The sequence below is a fragment of the Rissa tridactyla genome, chromosome 4 (assembly GCF_028500815.1).
Source record: "Rissa tridactyla isolate bRisTri1 chromosome 4, bRisTri1.patW.cur.20221130, whole genome shotgun sequence".
Taxonomy (NCBI): domain Eukaryota; kingdom Metazoa; phylum Chordata; class Aves; order Charadriiformes; family Laridae; genus Rissa; species Rissa tridactyla.
The window spans coordinates 23103491-23121951 of record NC_071469.1 but is presented as its reverse complement, the minus strand read 5'-3'; the positions used below and the strand labels follow the sequence as shown (position 1 = coordinate 23121951).

Genomic DNA, 18461 nt, shown 5'->3' with positions numbered 1-18461 from the left:
TTCTTAGCTTTTTCATGCTATATTCTTAAGGTACTTCCATCTCTGTAGCAATTTTTATTACGTAAACTTTAAAGGCTTACCTGATTAATCTAAATACTTGAGATAATCATTCCTGTTCCCAAACACCTTCAGTAGGCCCTAACTCTTCCTATTTTTTTAATAGTTCATAAAGAACTAACTCCATGTTTACCTGCCCATTCACTCTTGCATCAACAGAAACAAATTACTGATAAACGCTTAGTTGGAAGTAAGCCATCACCACGCAAATGCATGAATATCAGCCATAACTCATGTTCCACTGTTCTGAATAGCCCAGATTTAATTAAGAAATCTCAACTAGATACGTTTGATAAATATCTGTAACATATCTTTCAGATTATGTTTAACTGTTCATATACAAAGAAACATACAAACAAATAAGTTTCATTTATCAAAATTATGCAATTATTTCTAGTAATTTGCAGGAGCATTGCTTATTGCTTCTATATATACAGCATATGTGCCCATAAAAAGAAACCTTTAAGTTTGACCCTTAAGAGGAACAATTAGTTTAAAAATAAATTCTACAGATAGATTCAATGAAATCTAGGCGATTTAATCCAGAAGGCTGCGTGACAAACTAATATCACATACAAAGCAACAGGTCAGCTCTCTTTCATATTCCCTTTTTAGCATGAAGTACTTTTAATTCCAATCTCTGGTCTTGAATGATGACTTTGATGCAAAATAATCACCATGTCTCTTCTAAGAGCAACAGACTATGGTTTGTTTGTACACTGTATATTTTGAACTACATTCGAAGTATTTTTTCAGTTATTCAAATAAAATACCATTTTCTGAGCTTTATTCCTCCATTTTCCCTGAATAATTTTAGTACAATTTATAGGTTGATGTCATATCACCAATCAAAAGATTCGCACATACTATAAAGCAAATTATACCGCAACTACGTAGTGAGTTCTGAGATACTTCAGTTACTTCCCCTACACTTAGAAGCCTGTAAAGTATCTATGGCAAAAAAAATTACAGAGGAAAAACCGATGATGAAAAATTCCTGTCTGGTAAAAAAGTCTGTTGGATGCCTGGATCACACAAACATGATCAAGTTTATTAAAACTCGCTGTTGTGTTAGATAGCGCCAGAGGGAAGTACTTGAAGTATTACATTAAGCATCATAAATCTAGATTTTATGAAATGTAAAATTTTTTACAACAGAAAATCCAAATCCAGATCTAAAAACAAATACTGCTGCTTTACACTGGATAGTTGAGACAATGAGTCCTTTCACAGAGGGGGAATATGGGCTGTATTAAACACATTCTTATCAGAGCAAAATATGAAATAATAATTTGAAGTTAAATAGAAAATTCAAGGCGTGAAGGAAAATAACTAAGGTTCACATTTCATATTCATTCATAAATAAGTGCAAATGAAAACAGAGAACACTAATTGAAGTATGGAGAAAGACTTTTATAACTTCACAAAGAACGGCAGTCTAACATTTGGGGTTTGCTACTCTAAAATTTTTACTCTTGGAAAACAGACTTCTACTAAAGCATCAGTAAAGGCAAAAACTGGGGACATCTACCACATATAGCAATGAAGGTCAGAAAAGGAGTCCAATGTGGACATGCACTAAAGGTCTCCTCGCTCAGAGAAAAATATTCAAAGATAATGGCATTTAAACGCACTCTTTCTGTCCTGCTTGAAATGTGTCTGGTGGGAATGTACCCCTAGATTTCATTCTCAAAGGTCCTCAGTTAAAGATCTTTTTTTCATCTCAGCTCTGCAGTTAGAAGGAATTCACATACACCTTGAGACAGAAAAGCAAAGCATTCGAATTTCTTTTTCAGTTATAGCCTGGACTTAGCTCACAGCCATTAACATCCTGTCCCTTAGTCCGTGAAGGTGAAAAAGTATTCTCCTAATTTTTGGAAAAGAGAAGGAAAAGCTAAACAAGGACGATCTGGGCTGCCCTCATCATCTCTACAAGCATGTTGGCCAATACGGGAAGCCAGGAATATATCTGATTTCTGTCAGCAATCCCAACATCCAATTTCATGACCATTTTTGAATCACTGTCTCTCAACCAATTCTTTCTACCAATTTGATGCAAAATTCCTAGCACACCAGCTATTTTCCAGGTCCCTTCTTCTCTTCTGTCCTATCACCACTGACTCCTAGCATCCTCTCATCTAGGCTAGTCATATTAAAACAATAGTATCGCTAAGCATGATTAAAATTCTCACTTTTTAATTTTAAAAAATAAAGAAACTACACTTTTAGTTAGAAGCTTCTAAATTATGAACAGAAAACACTCCCAATAGGTCATAATGTTGTTCATATTAAATATATATGGAGAGAAGTCATCTGAAGTTTTGCGGAGGAAAAAAATATCTTTGGCCATATTTCTTCCCCCCCCTTCAGAGTATATGAGCAATTTCAGTTACAAATACACTGATCGAGAAGCATCCAGTGCCACAGAAACCTTCTTATCACTGTGTGCCACTCAAAGTTAATCAAATCCAATCAAGTAAAACTACTGAAATGCATGAACAAAAACCGAAAGGCACAGGTTCTGTGTGGGGAATGGGCTTTCTGAAAGCACTTCAGTGATACGGAGAATAAAAACCTGCCCTTATTCAAGTAAATGAAGAGACAGAGAAAGAGAGAAACTAATACAGCCCAGGTCCAATTAAAATTTGCCGGGGTGGGTGGGGATATCAGCCAGCTTCATCAAACATCTGAGGTAAATTTACATTAAGATTCCCTCTTCTCTCATAAAGAACAACTTTTTTTCCCAACCTCTTTTGTGAAATGGGTCACACTGAATCCCCAAAATATTAACAAATAAGTTAATACCATACCATGGTACGGTATTATGAGGGTTATGATATATTGTATAGTTAATACCATACAAAAGAATAAAGTGAATGTACATTGGTCAATAACAATTGACTGGCTAATTTATACTTAGCTGTATTATCTCACAGGCCACTCAAACCATTTATACAAGTACCCATCTATGAAAGACTAACTCTATATTGATTCAGAGCAGTGGAACTGGAACGCAAATTACAAGCACGTAAGTATTTTTTTCCCAATTAAGTTTCAAGCTGACATTTAAAAGCGGGAATGTTGAAGGACACCATAATACATTTTCCAAGTGCTTTTTTTAAAGGTGCAAAAACTGAAGATATTTTTCATTTGCTATTTAATGTGCAGGAAAGTGACTAATGGCATATAAAACACACAGTGACCATATACCTGCACATATAACTGGCTGCATGCTCAAAAACAGTGTGCAAAAGATGGGAAGGAGAGCGTGAATAACATTTTGGGCTGAATGCACATATGGATGGGATCAGTTTGAACATGTGGAAGTAAAGTTCCAGCCATCTATCACAGGGGACATAAATACCTTAAACTGACACTTTATTTTCAACATGAAAATAGAATCCATATATATATTTTAATATTTCATGTTATGAGACCATAAAAATGGAATAAAAGCATTTCGCAGTAGTTTCTGAAACAAAGAAGTCGCTTTTTCATGGTTTTAGACATAGTTTTAATATTATTGATACTGCCACCCATGTTGTTTTGTATCATGATGTTGTATTTCACTCCTTAATTCATTATCAATACTGAGTTTCTAAAGTTATTAACAGAAAAAGGGATGGTCTTCTCCGGTTAATATAAACTGCCATCAATTCTTTGAGTTCCATGGTAACTTATGGCAATGTCAATCACATCTATTTCTGTTTTAAAAATCCAAAGGTTATTGTAGGCATGATTTCATAGAGCAAATTATAGCTGTGGGTACAAAAGAAAAAAGCCCCTTCCTGTGAGGGTCACCCATAGCTGCCCCTCGTACTTTGGGGGACTTGCAGAGAATTTAACAATTGATTTTGCACTCGCCTTCAACATGAAGTGACTTTCACTGCCCTCCCCAACAGGTGTTGGCAAGCATGAAGTAGAGAATTAATTTTAAAAGTAAGGAGGAGCTCTTTCCATTTACTCTTGATAAGATTCTCAGTGTCACTTTTGAAACTTTAGAGGTCTGATTTCCATTAGAAGATAATGAAACCCGGTAATTTTTAAATACCACTTCTTGACAATGATTAGTCATAATTACTTTCCTATTTCCTATGAATAGTAAGTGCCATGTTATAGGCACTAACATGGATATAGGTAATCTAATACTTAAATAATTTAACAACACACACACCTTGACATGTCAGGCGAGACTGTCCCATCAAATGTAAAACAATCCATTTTTGAGGTGGATGGCTGTCTACTAGGGACTGGAGAGAGTGCTAATCTCTATATTTTAATAAATATTATTGAAAAATACTATTAGTAAAACATAGGGAAGTTTAATGGTCCATGTAGTTAATTTTATATTGGTAGGTAAAGAAATACCTAGCTTACTGTATGGAACAGAACTACAATGAATATATATAACTTTAAAATTTGTAATACGCCAATATTCTGAAGAGTGATAGGTGCATGGTATAGCACCCAACATGACAGATGGCTTTTTAAGGAAAATGGGAGATGACAGTAAAACATGGACTAGATAGCAAAATAAAAGCATTACCTGGAACCTCTTTCAGCAGCAGGTAGGAAAGAGAAAAGGATTACTTATACAAGTTTGGCTGAAAGCTAGGTGTCACTGAATTATTCATAGAAATAATTATTATTGACTTTCTGGTTTGTTTACTTTTTATAACAAGGGGATTATTCACAACTTCATAGGTTACGTAAATCTATTATTTGTACAGACAACCTCCATTCACTTAAATAAGAGTTTTGAACATGTGTTGGCATCAGAACGTAATTCCTAGGAATGATTCCTACTGTAAACAGAAAGAAAGCAGAAGCAGACCCAAAAACCTTGGATGCATATCAAGTGTTTAAAGAGTCGGCAAACACAACACCTGAGTTACTTAAAAAAAGGTTGTGCAGGTTTAACTTCCCAAAATGAGCTGATGGATAGAACAGGCAACTCACTATTAAAGACAGATGTTCAAGTTCACTCATAAAAATAACATTCAGTTATCCTAAAATACAATTATCTCAGATAGTCAAAACACGTGGGGTACTAAGCACTGCTGATCTAGTGTTTTTTAACAACTATTTAATTCAGTTTATATTAACTGAAGATATTTCAGCATCTATTTCACAAATTTGAGGAACTGGATGGGTTTTCTCAGTCACATATGATGACTACTCCTACACTGTGACTAGCAAAAAAATCATGATTAGCCATCAGAATATATGGGCACGTAGAGATTATTTCCTAATATTTGTACTGTGCATTGGCACTTTTCATTAGTCTGATTAGCAGGTACACTTCCTTTGTTTTGATTTGCCTTTCTTTTAAGAACTACCAAGCAATTCCACTGCAGCAAGGAGGAAACTAGTTACCAGTCTTTTTTACTTAATGGTGAAGCAAAAATAATTCTTCTCTCATCTGTTACAGAAAACTTTCCAGAAAATTAAGAAAACAGTGTTAACAACTCAGAAATGGATTTTTTTTTCCCCTCAATGAAAATAATCTGTTTTACTGAATCTCCTCTAATTAGTTCCAACTTTATTCTGCAATGCAAGACTGGCACACTATTTCTTCATACAGGAAACAGCTAAATCTTTTCTCCCAATAAAATTCAAATGTATCTTGAACTGGTTTTACAGTCAATAACATGCAATTCTTCAAGGACTACAGAATTCAAATACCTTCAGATATTTTTCAGAGTAAGCGCTATGCAGGGGAAATGAGTTTCATCAAGAATGGAGCATAGTTTTCTCTTACAATTTTTTGAGTCCACTGAACAAAATGTTCATGTAGTCAGAGGAAAATTTTTAGCTTTCATTTGGCAGTTTCAATTCTTTAATTTCAAGATTTAAGTAAGGAACAAGATTTTCCGTATGGACCACATGTGACATATCTAATTATTTGCTGGCAAATATTTACACATATGGAGATATGATTGGATGCCTAATTGATTCAAGGCAGATTTCATAAAAGGCTTTTGTGTTGTCTTCATCACTGAAATATGCATGACATTTGGAGCTGTATTCAACCTATCTAGAAATATGCCTGTGTTTCGGTTACCCTTTTCTTGAGGTCTTTGATAAATGCATATTGTTCGTGTAACTTCTTAGATTCTCTTGATAAAGTCAGTCTACACAGATCAGAACCCAAACAGAAATCTTCCAACCCTCATCACTGGGCCATGCAATTGTACTGCTAGACATTTCTTTCCTGGTCACATCTGAGTATTTTAGTTGAAAAATGAATAGTTTTTTCTCCTTGCATTCAAAACTGGAGATTATTTGTTAAATCTTGATACTTTGGTAATTGGCTTTCTGATTTCCTCAAAGACATGGACTTTAGCTCAGCTTTGGGAGGAAAAAATAATTACCTCACACTGGTAAAGTGTGAGGAAAGACTGTTCCTTTCCATAATGTTGTTCTAGTGCATTGCTAGTGCTATAAACCACAGCAATACAAATAACTGAAGATAATGAAATTCTTGCTTGTGAAGAATGAAATCTTCAGATATTTCAGGGTTTATATCTCAAGGTTAATGCCCTGTACTAACATACATTCCAATGTGCGGCAACTGATTCACAGCTTCGAAAAGCCCTACTTTCTTTCTAAAACTGTTTAAAAAAAAGTTAACGTGAAATTTAAACTTTCCTGTAATCTAACTTATTCTGCAAACAGGGTGAACAGAGAGAGGGAAGAAGTTGCTAATAGAAAGTCCCTTGCTATAATTTTTCATTTTGATTCCTGGCTTCTGCCCTTTCCCAAATCACACAAGTTGACAGAGTGAAAGGAGAGGATAAAGTTAAATTTTTACCAAAAGAACTTTGGAATCTGTGCTATTTACATTCATATCACAACTCACTAGACTAGCAAGCAAAAAAATCTAATTGCATTTTGTTCATTTATCCAAAACGTATGGAAGATGTTTGTATAAAATCTCTGAATTTCTCTTTCAGTGGCAATTACAAGGTGATAATTGTGAGGTTCAGATAAACGAAGCCTCATTTCAGTAGCTTCCTCCCTCTTCCAGCCCCTTGGAAGTACAATTTAGGTTTAATTACTGTCTGCTTCAGGTAAAAAAAAATTCTTCACTTCTGGATCAGTAAAGGACTAGTTTGTAAATAGTTCCCTATGATTCCCTTCCCGCTATGAATACATAAGGATCTAAAATAGGTTATGTATTTTTGCATATTTCTATTCAACATATACACCTTTACAGCGCTAGCACCTCCTATTTTGAAAAAATACCTGCCTCTCTCATTTTCTTTCGAATACTGAATTGCTTAGATAAGACTGTTACCAAAAAAGTCCCAGAAAAAGTGGGGAAAATCATGTTTGTCCTGAAGGAAAAAATAAAAACATCACTGCCTAGAAGTATGAGCAACTCACATCTCAAGTTAATGTGTTAGCCATAAAAATGATTAAGACATAGAAACGTCCACTGCTCCTAGTAAAACTGTGCTATTGTGAAGAGAAAAACAATATTTTTTTTTAACTTCTGCTATTGCAAGGAAAAAAAGTAATTTACGAGCAAAACCAGAAAACTGAGAACACTACCTCTGTTGGACAGCAAATAACCTTTTGTTCAGATTCATGTTCTGGGAATCACATTTACATTTTGAATTAAGGGTCACTGGAAGAAAATTATTATGCTACACCAAAAGCAGAATCCCATGTTCCACACTTCACAGAGAAGTTACCTACCCACCAGACTCCAGTGTTTTGCAGCCTCTTTTGCTCAGGGTCTTTCTGACCCTAGGGATTCTTTCACTGCTTTCTGCAGAGCTTTAGCAAAAAGAGTGACACTGTTCTGACCCACCTGGTGATATGTATTTGCATTTTTGATAGACTAAATGGCCTACAACTCTGATATCCTATATCACCCTACTACTTACAACATAAAAGGTAAGATCAACTCAACCTTTCTAATAATATTAGAATCAAAATAAGTTTAGTGAATCAATTTTTGGTAGCCAGTTGAGTAATTTCCGACTCTAAATCCAAGCCGTGGTCTTAGACTGCAACTCTTGGCCTCACAGATGTGCTTTTGTGATAGTAGTAGGAAAGAGGTAAGATTTCAGGTATGCTTCTTCCTTTAGTGTTATCCTATTGTTTATCTCATTTAATACTCTGGATACTAAAAATCATATATCTTCTATACAGATGTAACTTCACTACACAGCTAGGGTTTATGAATTCCACTTCAGCTGTCAGGTACAACAATCTTTAGTAGTAAATACATTTTTGGTATGGTCTTTAAAGTCTTTATACACAGCCTTAGAGTTCAATTATCTGGCAGTATTTACCTCCATCTTCTCCCATAAAGAACTAAACTCTTCCTACATTCAATAGTAAAAGAGGTTCAGATACTTCCTAATAAGGAATCTCCTTTATACGCAAAGTCAAAATTACTTGAAAGACATTCTCAGAAGCACATTCTACACTGGTGTGTACCTGTGATCCTGAGAATACAAGGATTCCAATAAAGTGTTACTACAAGAAACATATCTCTTCTAATGTTTGGCAGTCAATGTAACAAGCCTACACACAACATGGAATGCCACAGATGTACTGCCCACACTCTGAGCAGTATACTCAAATACCCTGTAAATGAACAAACACAGAAGAAAAGTCTGTATAAGTTATACACGCTTTGTATAACTTCAACAGAAACACTGACTTTACAGACATACATTTTTTAAAAGCCTAACACCAGAATTAATTTGATAAAGATTGCTAGTGGTTTGATCTAAAATTTAGATGAAGACAGTGGCTTTCTTGATTCTGTCAAGTTGTCTGCAGAAGGATACGTAGAGGTTAACACAATTGTATCATCTGTCACCACAGGGATGTGATTTCACTGTGGAAACACGGTCCAGGTAGGTACGAGAGGGGTTCTCCTTTCTTAACCAGTGTAGGTCCAAGTGTCCTGGCAGCTCAGTCTGCAAAGTCTGAAGGGTAACCTACAGCCTGAGCATTTGTTGTGCGACAAATGTAAGAGCATGGTTTTGAGTATGTGTATATTCTAAACAGAGTATGTGCAAAACCTCATTACCTAATGCAGGCACCTAAGCTAGTGACTCTGCATGTCATCCGAATGCTACGTGGACCTACCAGCTCACATCCTGAAGTAGTGTAGATGCATTGGTAAAATGCTGCAGCCCAGTCAATAACGCTGCTCTTGTCCCTGAAGCTTTATTAGCTCCAACACAGCGGTGCAGATGTGGTGATACTGCTCATATGGCCACCTCAGACATCTCTGCAACGTGCTCCCTGCACTTTTTATTCCATGTTGGACCTCTGCCCCAACACTGTGATACAGTCTTACAGAAGTCCACAAGAAGTTAGGCAAGCTCTCTGACTATAGCTACTTAAATCAAGCCATTCCTTAGCCACTCCAAAGTATTAAGAAAAGAGGATGAGATTTAATAACCTCCCATATACTGTATTTAGCACCCACTCACGTTTACTCAGACTGAGAACTGGGCTTATTCATTGTCCCTTATCCCTTTTCTACCCATTAACAAGCTACTATTTAATAGCAAAGAGTTAAAGTCTTCACTTCTATTTCAAAGCATAACTACTTTCCCAAGCAGCTTAAGTTATTAAAATGCGTTTGATCCTGGACTTTGTGTAAATGAACTTACCTCACTACCCCCTGCCTTCATAGGAAGCCAAAGGGAAATAAAAATAAAATAAAAATTAGTATCTCTGAAAGCAGACTTACTAAAACATTTACCAATTTTACACAATATTAACTAGGACAGAAGTTAAAATGCATTATAGTAACTTTATTCTTGTTTTATTCTTCACAGAAACTTTTCTTTGAAGTTTTAGGGCCCCAACTTTTAAACAATGCAGGCAATGGAATTCTTTCATTAACTTTTATGCATTCTGAATTAGAATCTAGTTTCCAGAAACAATTATTGAGTGAAATACAAGAAGTCTGTGATTTCATTTAAAAAACAAAACAAAAAAATCTTTAATCACAGCTTTCATTAACAAGAGTAAATATAAATCAAAAATGTTGATACCGTGGACATTTCTTTTTGATTTCCACATCAAATATGTTTAATTAATAAACAGAAAGACCATTTCTCATTTTAAATGCAAGACAGGGAGCCACAGCTTTATACGCAGGCATCCATTCTCTGCTTCAGCAGCACAACTTAAAAACAAAAGATGACAAAAAACCTCCCACAAATGTCAGGCTGCGTTTCTCAACAAGGGCATCACAGATCTGTCGGCTTCACTGTGGAAAGAGGCGTGTGCTCCTCACGTTCCTGCAGGAAGCTTCCAATCTGCTACTCCTCTATAACCTTACACCTAATCATACCACGTTGTGTTCTCCTCACTTCCCTCTGTAACACTAGCGTCGCTCAGCTGCCACCGTATGGCGTTAGGAATACCTCTCTCCTTTTCCCTCACATACACTGTCCACATCTATTTTGCTGACAACAAACAACTTTCATGGTCCTGTGCTCAGCTGCAGATTTGACAACAGATTATGTTCTAGTGGTCATAAACTCTTTTTCTTATTTCACAACTACTTTACCTGCTGGTCTTATTCTACTCTGCTCCCCAGCCCCTCCTCTTCTAAAGCACACGATAGCGAACCAAGCTATACAGCTAACACTGCAAAGCAATCACCTTCATTTTCCAAGACTCACTAATAGAAACTGCAGAACCACTGTGGACAGAATTTTTCAAAGAAAGGCAGAAGTTATCTGCAGACAGAAACAATGCGAGAAGCAATTACAGCTCAATTAGTCAGATTAGTTTGTTGGCAAAAAAAAAAAAAAAAAATTGAGAGCTGTCTTTCAATAAAACAATTGTACAGGTTCATGCCTATAATGCCATCACTAGATACCACTTGGTATTTAAGTTTCAAAACGAACATATCAAACACCAGCAAATAACACAATTATTTCAAAAAACTCCCCAAACATAATAGTATACCTACATCATTTGTAGTCCTCTGTGCTCTCTAAAAAAGTACAACCTAGTCCTTAGGCAAGACTTTTCTTAAGTTGGTGTTTGGTTGTTTTTTCTCCAAAGAAATAATTCCACTCATTTTATACATATCCTTTTTAGTTGTATATATATTCCAATATAGTTACATTTTACTATTAATCATATTTTCAGATTCCTTTCTTGACTAGAATTTTAATTTAGCAATTACCTTTCATCTAAGGTTGGCTCCTTTTGTTGCAGATGAGGCTTAATTCCAAACATTGGTCTAATGTTTGTTGATAAGGCTTTGATGGTATAATTAATTTCATTTTCCCTTGTCACATCACTGTCATAACCTAACAAAATGAGAGTGCACAGTATCAAAACAAAATAAGATACCAGAAAAAACAAATTAAATCATAATTTGTGCAGGTTTCAACAATGTACTGGACTACAAGAACAATTATACCTTGTATTATTAGTAACATAAACACGCAACAGAAAGAAAGTAGCTGGGAATCATGAACATTGTTAATAAAAGACATTCTAAGATAAAGGTTCTCTACAGTATCTTTGTGGAAAAAATGATTAAAAAAAAGATTCAAGAGACATTCAGAGCTACCCCATTTCTGCTTTGTTGGGCCTTAACTCAGGGTCACTAACATAGGACTTTACTACATGACACCTGCTGCTAAATTCACAGAATCCAGGTTGGAAGGGACCTCAAGGATCATCTGGTCCAACCTTTCTTGGCCAAAGCACAGTCTAGACAAGATGGCCCAGCCGCCTGTCCAACTGAATCTTAAAAGTGTCCAATGATGAGGGGATCCACCACTTCCCTGGGGACATTATTCCAATGGCTGATTGTTCTTATTGTGAAAAATTTTCCTCTTGTGTCCAAATGGAATCTCCCCTGGAGTAACTTGTACCCATTACCCCTCATCTTTTCTTCGATATTTAAGATTAAAACAATCATATGTAAAACTTGATTATTTCTAGATCAGCAGTTTTCCAATAATCAAGTCTCCTTGAGATAGCATAATCCAGCTAGTTTTATAAATTATCACTGACCTCCATCTTCTTCAGAATCTAGATCAGACTCTTCACTGTCACACTGCCTGCTATCCCGATGTCCTTCCATCTCATAAGTCCACAGCATTAAAGAGGTGTCTGCTCCTCCAACAGTGACCAACAAACTGTCATCGTAGGTCCAACGGACATTTGTTACATGGGTACTGTGAGCAACATACCTCTTAAATTTTCCAAACTTTCCCTAAAAAGGGAGAAGAAAAGACATAAATCAAATTTAACCAGTCTGCTAGATAAAACTGAAATGAGCTGCCAGTGCACAACAAAATGTTCTTAACTTCTTTACAGTTTATGCTTCAGCTGTTTTGCATTTGTATGTATCACATGATTTGCCAAGTTCTTCTCCTATAGCAACTTCATGAAACGTTAACCATATTTCCATACCAAGCATACAAGAATTTGTTTATAAACAGATTCCAGCAATAAACACTGGATCATTTTTCCTAAGAGAGAAAATAGTCTAGCAGATTAAGAATAAAATGCACATAGAGTATTTGGAGTCAAGACTCGTGCATTGTTACCAACCCTAGCATGGCAAAATATGGAAGACATATTTACGGATAAATAGCGGGCAACTAGAAAGGTTCTAGAAGAGCAGTAAAAATATAATGTGTTTCCAGAATGGCTTTTCTAATGATGCATGTTTAAACAGTATTAAAACTCTTAATCTTAGAGAAAAATGACTGAGGTTGGACAGAATGAAGGTCTCTAAAATCATGAGTGGAGTGAAACGAAGGTGAGGAAGAAATGATCATTGTCTTCCAAAACAATAGTTTAAGGGGCTAAAAATGACACTGATAAAAACCACACTGAGGATATTAATGCCTAAGATATTATTAGACGGTGCCTGTTCCATTCCCATGCTTAGTTTTTTCCTATGCATTTGCCACTGTCAGTGATAGAACTGACATGAGGTGGCTCTTCAGTCTAACCCAGAATGGTCATTCTTACTGGCTGAAAGTTTAATGCATTGCAAATTGCAGTGCAATGTTGAATGCCTTCTTTGATCATAAGCTCAAAAGTATAAAAGCACCATTTTGCTCTGAGTGATGAGTTTTTACAGTTTTGAAAAGGCAGTTTTATTCATCATCTCCACGAACCGCTGAAAATTACTTACTTTAGCAGGGTATCGAAACAGTTTCACAAATCCAAAATCATCTCCTGTGGCTAATACTTTACTGTCACTAGTGAGGCATGAAGCAGTTACATCTGTGACTTCACCAATTATTGGCCAGATTCCTTCACAGCAAGAGCCCAAAACACTTGTCCATGATGCCCAGCCAATCTTTTCTACCTATAAAAACAACTTGTTTGAGACAGAGCACGCTTCTTCCCAGGCAATTTTCTTCCATACCTGATTTCAAGAAAAAGTCCTTGCACTGAAAAATACGACACATCTAAAAGATTAACCACTTACTTTCTGACTCTTCAGGATTTTATTTGAGATCCTTAATTTTAACTCTGTTAACTTCCAGTTTCAAAGCCTCTAGAAGTATTTAAAAATTTTTGACCTTACCTGCCCTTCCAGGTTAGGGAAAAGAAATTACATTTTTCAAGACTGCCTTTCAGTCTTATAGAAAATATTATTTGAAAATTATCCGTTATCACTCTCTGCCCTATGACTATGCTCTATGTCTGAGAAAACAAATCAATATCTACAATATACTACACTTGCCTATGTATATTATGTATACTATATTGCATTGTTATGTAAAGACATTCATGACGTCTTCCACAGCAGGTTTAGGGCTAAGTAATCAACAATCGGTTTCCAAAGGTGTTGAGGTATCAAAAGAGGCATACAGAAGTCCGGCGAGATCTTCATGAGTACCTAAGTCAGCCAAATGTCCATTTCTTAACAGAACAGACAAATGTGATATCCCCTATGTATTTTATCATTCTGATTACATCACCTAATGAAATACGCTGCAAAAAAAGGATAAAGGATAGCAAATACCTGAAAAGAAGCTTTTTCAACAGACCAATTAAAATCACGGTTTTATACATCATTCCCTCTTATGCAGTATAGACAGTTGCATCAATAAATCTAATTTGCCATCAAGTTAAGGCGGCAGTCTATTTCCTTACCTCTAAGCTAGGAATTGTCTGTTTTTTCCCACGAGGAGCTTCAAAAAACAACTGCTCTTTAGCACCAGTGTTGACTTGCAAGAGCTTCCCTATAAAACATATTACATATTGTATATTAACATTAAATAGAAGATTCCATTTAAAAAAAAAAAGTTATTTTGAAACTTTTGTTGCTAACAGCATTACACAAACTATTTGTTTCCAATGGAAAAAGCTGCATACATAAACAGTGGAGCTGGAAGTATGGGCTTCTGAATCCTTCAACCCCTTAAATTCACAGTCCTTCCTCCTCTCTTTGAAAACTGCAATAATGCATTACTTTTCTCTCCTGTTTAAGGTCTTCCCATCAGATGGTAGACAAAACGTGCTGCATCTACTTCAGAGCTTGTTTGTGACAACCAGCGGACCAGTGTGCGTGTGCACTTGGGACTGAGAAGCAAATATGCTGCCCAGCCAATGACTGCTTCCAAGCAGCTGGCTTCTGCTTGCCTTTATACTGCTTCTTTTCTGAGGAAAATTCTCATTAATGTTTCCGTCCTCTTCCTGTTTTCAAAATTCTCAGATGAAGCTAACGTATAACACTCTTAAATTGGACAGTTTCAAAAGGGATCATGTAGAAGAATAAGAGCAGGAAACTAAGAGACTGCACAACTGCACTGCCTTGGTTTTGCATGAAACAGGACTAAAGTTACTGTTGAAGTTAGTCACGTATTAAGACCCAGGAAGACAGGAAATCCAGTCTTTCTGCTATTTTTGACAACACAGATATATCTATTCCTGAGCTACAGATGCAACTGCATCATGCAGTACATTTTTCAAGAAGTACAAGTCACACAATAAACACAGAAGATGTTAAAAAAACCCAAACCACTCTATTTTACTTCAAATTGCACAAATTCTAAAAATATAAACACTAGTAAAAATCATGTTTTTATATTTATTCAGATGCTGTGAGCATACTCAAAAACCAAAGAAGCAAATCTGTCAGTGATGCCATAAATTCATACTGTAGATGTACTGTATTTAGTTCGTAATGTAATCAATCTTCCAGCAGATTTTTAGAACGATTGCTACTTACCTCTTATGTCCCAGTCCATGTGCGTGATATAGCTGGAGGCTCCCTTGCAGATTCCTACTCGTTTACTGCTCATTACATTGTAAATATCTACAAAGTTGTCACAGGATGCCACAGCTAAGTACTTTCCAGCTCCTAAAGCACATCAGTAGAAACACAAGACATTTTCAAAAATTGTAGTGCTCTGTATATTAAATAAAAGTACGTCCTGGAACTCAGCCATATGCAACTCAGATTTCTTTGAAACGAGCTTGCTAATTTATATAGTCCTCAACAGGCTAATATTCGTATCACAGTCAAAATCAGTATGAAATATACAACCATGACATCATTACATCTTCAAACAATAAAAACCTATCTCATGAAATTTTAAACATTTATCCCACTTGGAGAGCACTAAGGCTTAGGTAACCAGAAAGTAATGTTGCTTGAGAACGGGTATCAGTAATTTGCATCGAAATCTCAAAGTATTTTCACTGAAATACACTTGAGCTCCTAAGAGCTGTACTGTCTAAAAAAAACTAGCCTCACTGGGAGTGCTTAGCACTGTAGGGGGAAAAAGAAGAAAAAAAGAAGACACCAGAACTTTCTGACACACCAGTTTCAAGCATTCTCGTTCTCATTAGCTAACAGTAACCTCAGAGGAGCCAAGCTTATGCAGCTCATAAAGTGGAACCCTCAGGAGCCTGCTGGATGTTCATGAGTTGACTGTTGCATTCAGGAGGTTACTATGAGCAAACCTATTCCAATAATCTCAGCCTTAAATGAGCAACATAAGACTTCACACCCAATATTTTTCAAAATGTTAATATTAGTCTTGACGGCTTATTTGTTACACGTAAAAGAGTACTAGAAATCTCTACTTCTTTTATCTTTTAAAGGTTATGAAGCTTGCTTGAACAACCTCGATATAAAAATCTTAATTTTAAATCACTTACCAGGAGAAAATCGGATCTCTGAAATAACATCTTTCCTGTGCTGGAAAGAGACTAGATCCTCCAGGGTATCTGCATTAACTATCAAAAAGCTTCCATCGTTGAGACCAACAGCTAATGCTTTTCCATCAGGTGAAAAGCAGCAACATCTACCTCCTATGAGGAATACAGAAATGGCATTCAGGTACATTTATAGTGCATAATCCCTCTTTTAGGTGTACTTTTCCAGTAGTAAAGGAAAGCTATTCTTAGAGTATATAGTCCAATGAAATTTTTTAGATGCTACCAAGATAATTTCCAAGCTCTACATCTGTAGTAGCACACCAAAGCTATTAACAAATCGACGAGTACACAATCCCAGAATCTTATGATTACATTTATTTGCATATTAATTGACATATGTTCTACATTAGTAACACAAATAAATCACTATTGTCTATATATTTTTAATTTGCTCTCCATCTTAGTATCTGGTGCCAGTTGTTGGTTACCATTTGCTCTGGTAGGGAGAACACAGCAGGAAAAGACCTTCTGGAACAGCCTGCCCAGGGAGGTGGTTGAGTCACCATCCCTAGAGGTGTTTACAAAACGACTAGATGTGGCACTTCAGGGCATGCTCTAGTGGCAGAGATTGTAGGTTGTTTGGTTGGACTCGATGATCTTAAGGGTCCTTTCCAACCATGAAGATTCAGTGATTCTGGATTCACAGAATCCAGTCATTTGCTATCACTGTCACTATGTCATATAATCCTTCTAATAAACATGTCAAGTTTCATTTGAAAAAACAGTTTAATTTCCAATCAAAATTTATCTATGGTCAGCTTATATAGATTTGCATAAATCTAGCATATCTATATATCTAGATATAGCATAAATATTTTTCCCTACTATTAGGGATGATTAACTTGTAGACAGTAGTCCTTTATTTAGCTGACTCCACCACAAAGCTTCTCATTCATTACCCTGTAGCTTCTCCCTCTCCATACTCAACTTTCAGTTTAATTTCATTCAGCTGAACACAGATGAGAAGTTTATACCAAAAAATACTCTGATTAGCCTCTTGTAAATTATATGCATACCTCATTATGTCCTGGGAAAAATACCTCACTATCACAGGTAATTGTCATCCTGCCATCCGCTAGAACATCCTGAGCCTTCTGCTCCTCAGTTACTCCTCAGCTACAAAGGCATTTTTCTTACAGTCACTGAGTCTTGCCTTTTTTAATTACCAACTATTATCTCATTTACATTAGTGCAATCTGCAGAAGTATCCAGCTCTTTCTGTACAGTACACAGGTACTTTTTAAGACCGCCAAAGCATCTCAAAGCGTGTCTCATCAGCAAATTAAGCAATCCTTACTCTTCTGCCAAAACTACTCTTAAAGCTATTAAGAAATATCAGCTTCAAGACTTGAGCAGACCACAAACTTGAAACTTTCTTGTTTAATCTCTGCTTGTGCCAGCTCGTGACTCTTCTTACATTTACTTTATTAATCCAAATCATCTTCAACTAAGCTTCCTATAAGGTTTGGATCAAAATGCTTTACTGAATGTCAAACAGATAAAGCCTATTGTATTCCCTTGTCTAGCAAAGCATATATACCATTAAAAGCTTGTTAAGGCCAGCCTGGTCTAATCCTAAAAAAAGTCTCCTTACGTGACGTCACTTACAACAGATTTTCCAACTGTCAAAATAGAATTCAGTTACAGTATACAATGAGTAAGAATTTTATGACTGTTCTCTTTCCTCGACATTCCAGATTCTTCCAAAAATTTCTAGATTCAAAGTCCTCCACTGTTCAAAAAAAGCTTGCAATACTATAAGCAATATGGCAGAATTATGTAATTGGCTCAACCTTTATTGTAATTTCACTGACTTTAAATTATTTGCAATTGTAACATTCAAGAACAGTATTACGAAGAAATCTTTCTTACAGATTCATTAGCTTAAGGGCTACATAACTCATGAACATAGCATCGATGAAATAATTTGAGGAACGAAAGGAATTTATTCAGTCTTGCTTTTGAAAGATTCATAATGCTAGTAAATGTCAACTGAATTCAGTTAAATATTTTTTCATACTAAGCATCTTACCCTTCTTCAATTTGCGAACAGCTAACATACAATGGCTAGGAGATAAATCCCATATTCTTAAGGTTTTGTCATCACTTACAGTGGCACAAATAGGCAAATGAGGATGAGTAGCTAGACCCCAAACTTCCCCCTCCATGTGACCCTGAAAAAACACAATGAATCAGATGAC

At 36.0% G+C, this 18461-nt stretch overlaps 1 protein-coding gene across 1 annotated transcript in view; it reads right to left on the bottom strand.

The window, feature by feature from the left end:
* Positions 1 to 18461, bottom strand: part of EML5 (EMAP like 5) — a 104454-nt gene that overhangs the window by 20351 nt on the left and 65642 nt on the right. Inside the window, exons 21-27 of the mRNA XM_054201236.1 lie at positions 18293 to 18434; positions 16201 to 16353; positions 15266 to 15397; positions 14188 to 14276; positions 13217 to 13393; positions 12082 to 12283; positions 11240 to 11366 (exon numbers count right to left, since the gene is read on the bottom strand). Coding sequence (XP_054057211.1) covers positions 11240 to 11366; positions 12082 to 12283; positions 13217 to 13393; positions 14188 to 14276; positions 15266 to 15397; positions 16201 to 16353; positions 18293 to 18434 — 1022 coding nt within the window. The remainder of the gene's footprint in view (positions 1 to 11239; positions 11367 to 12081; positions 12284 to 13216; positions 13394 to 14187; positions 14277 to 15265; positions 15398 to 16200; positions 16354 to 18292; positions 18435 to 18461) is intronic.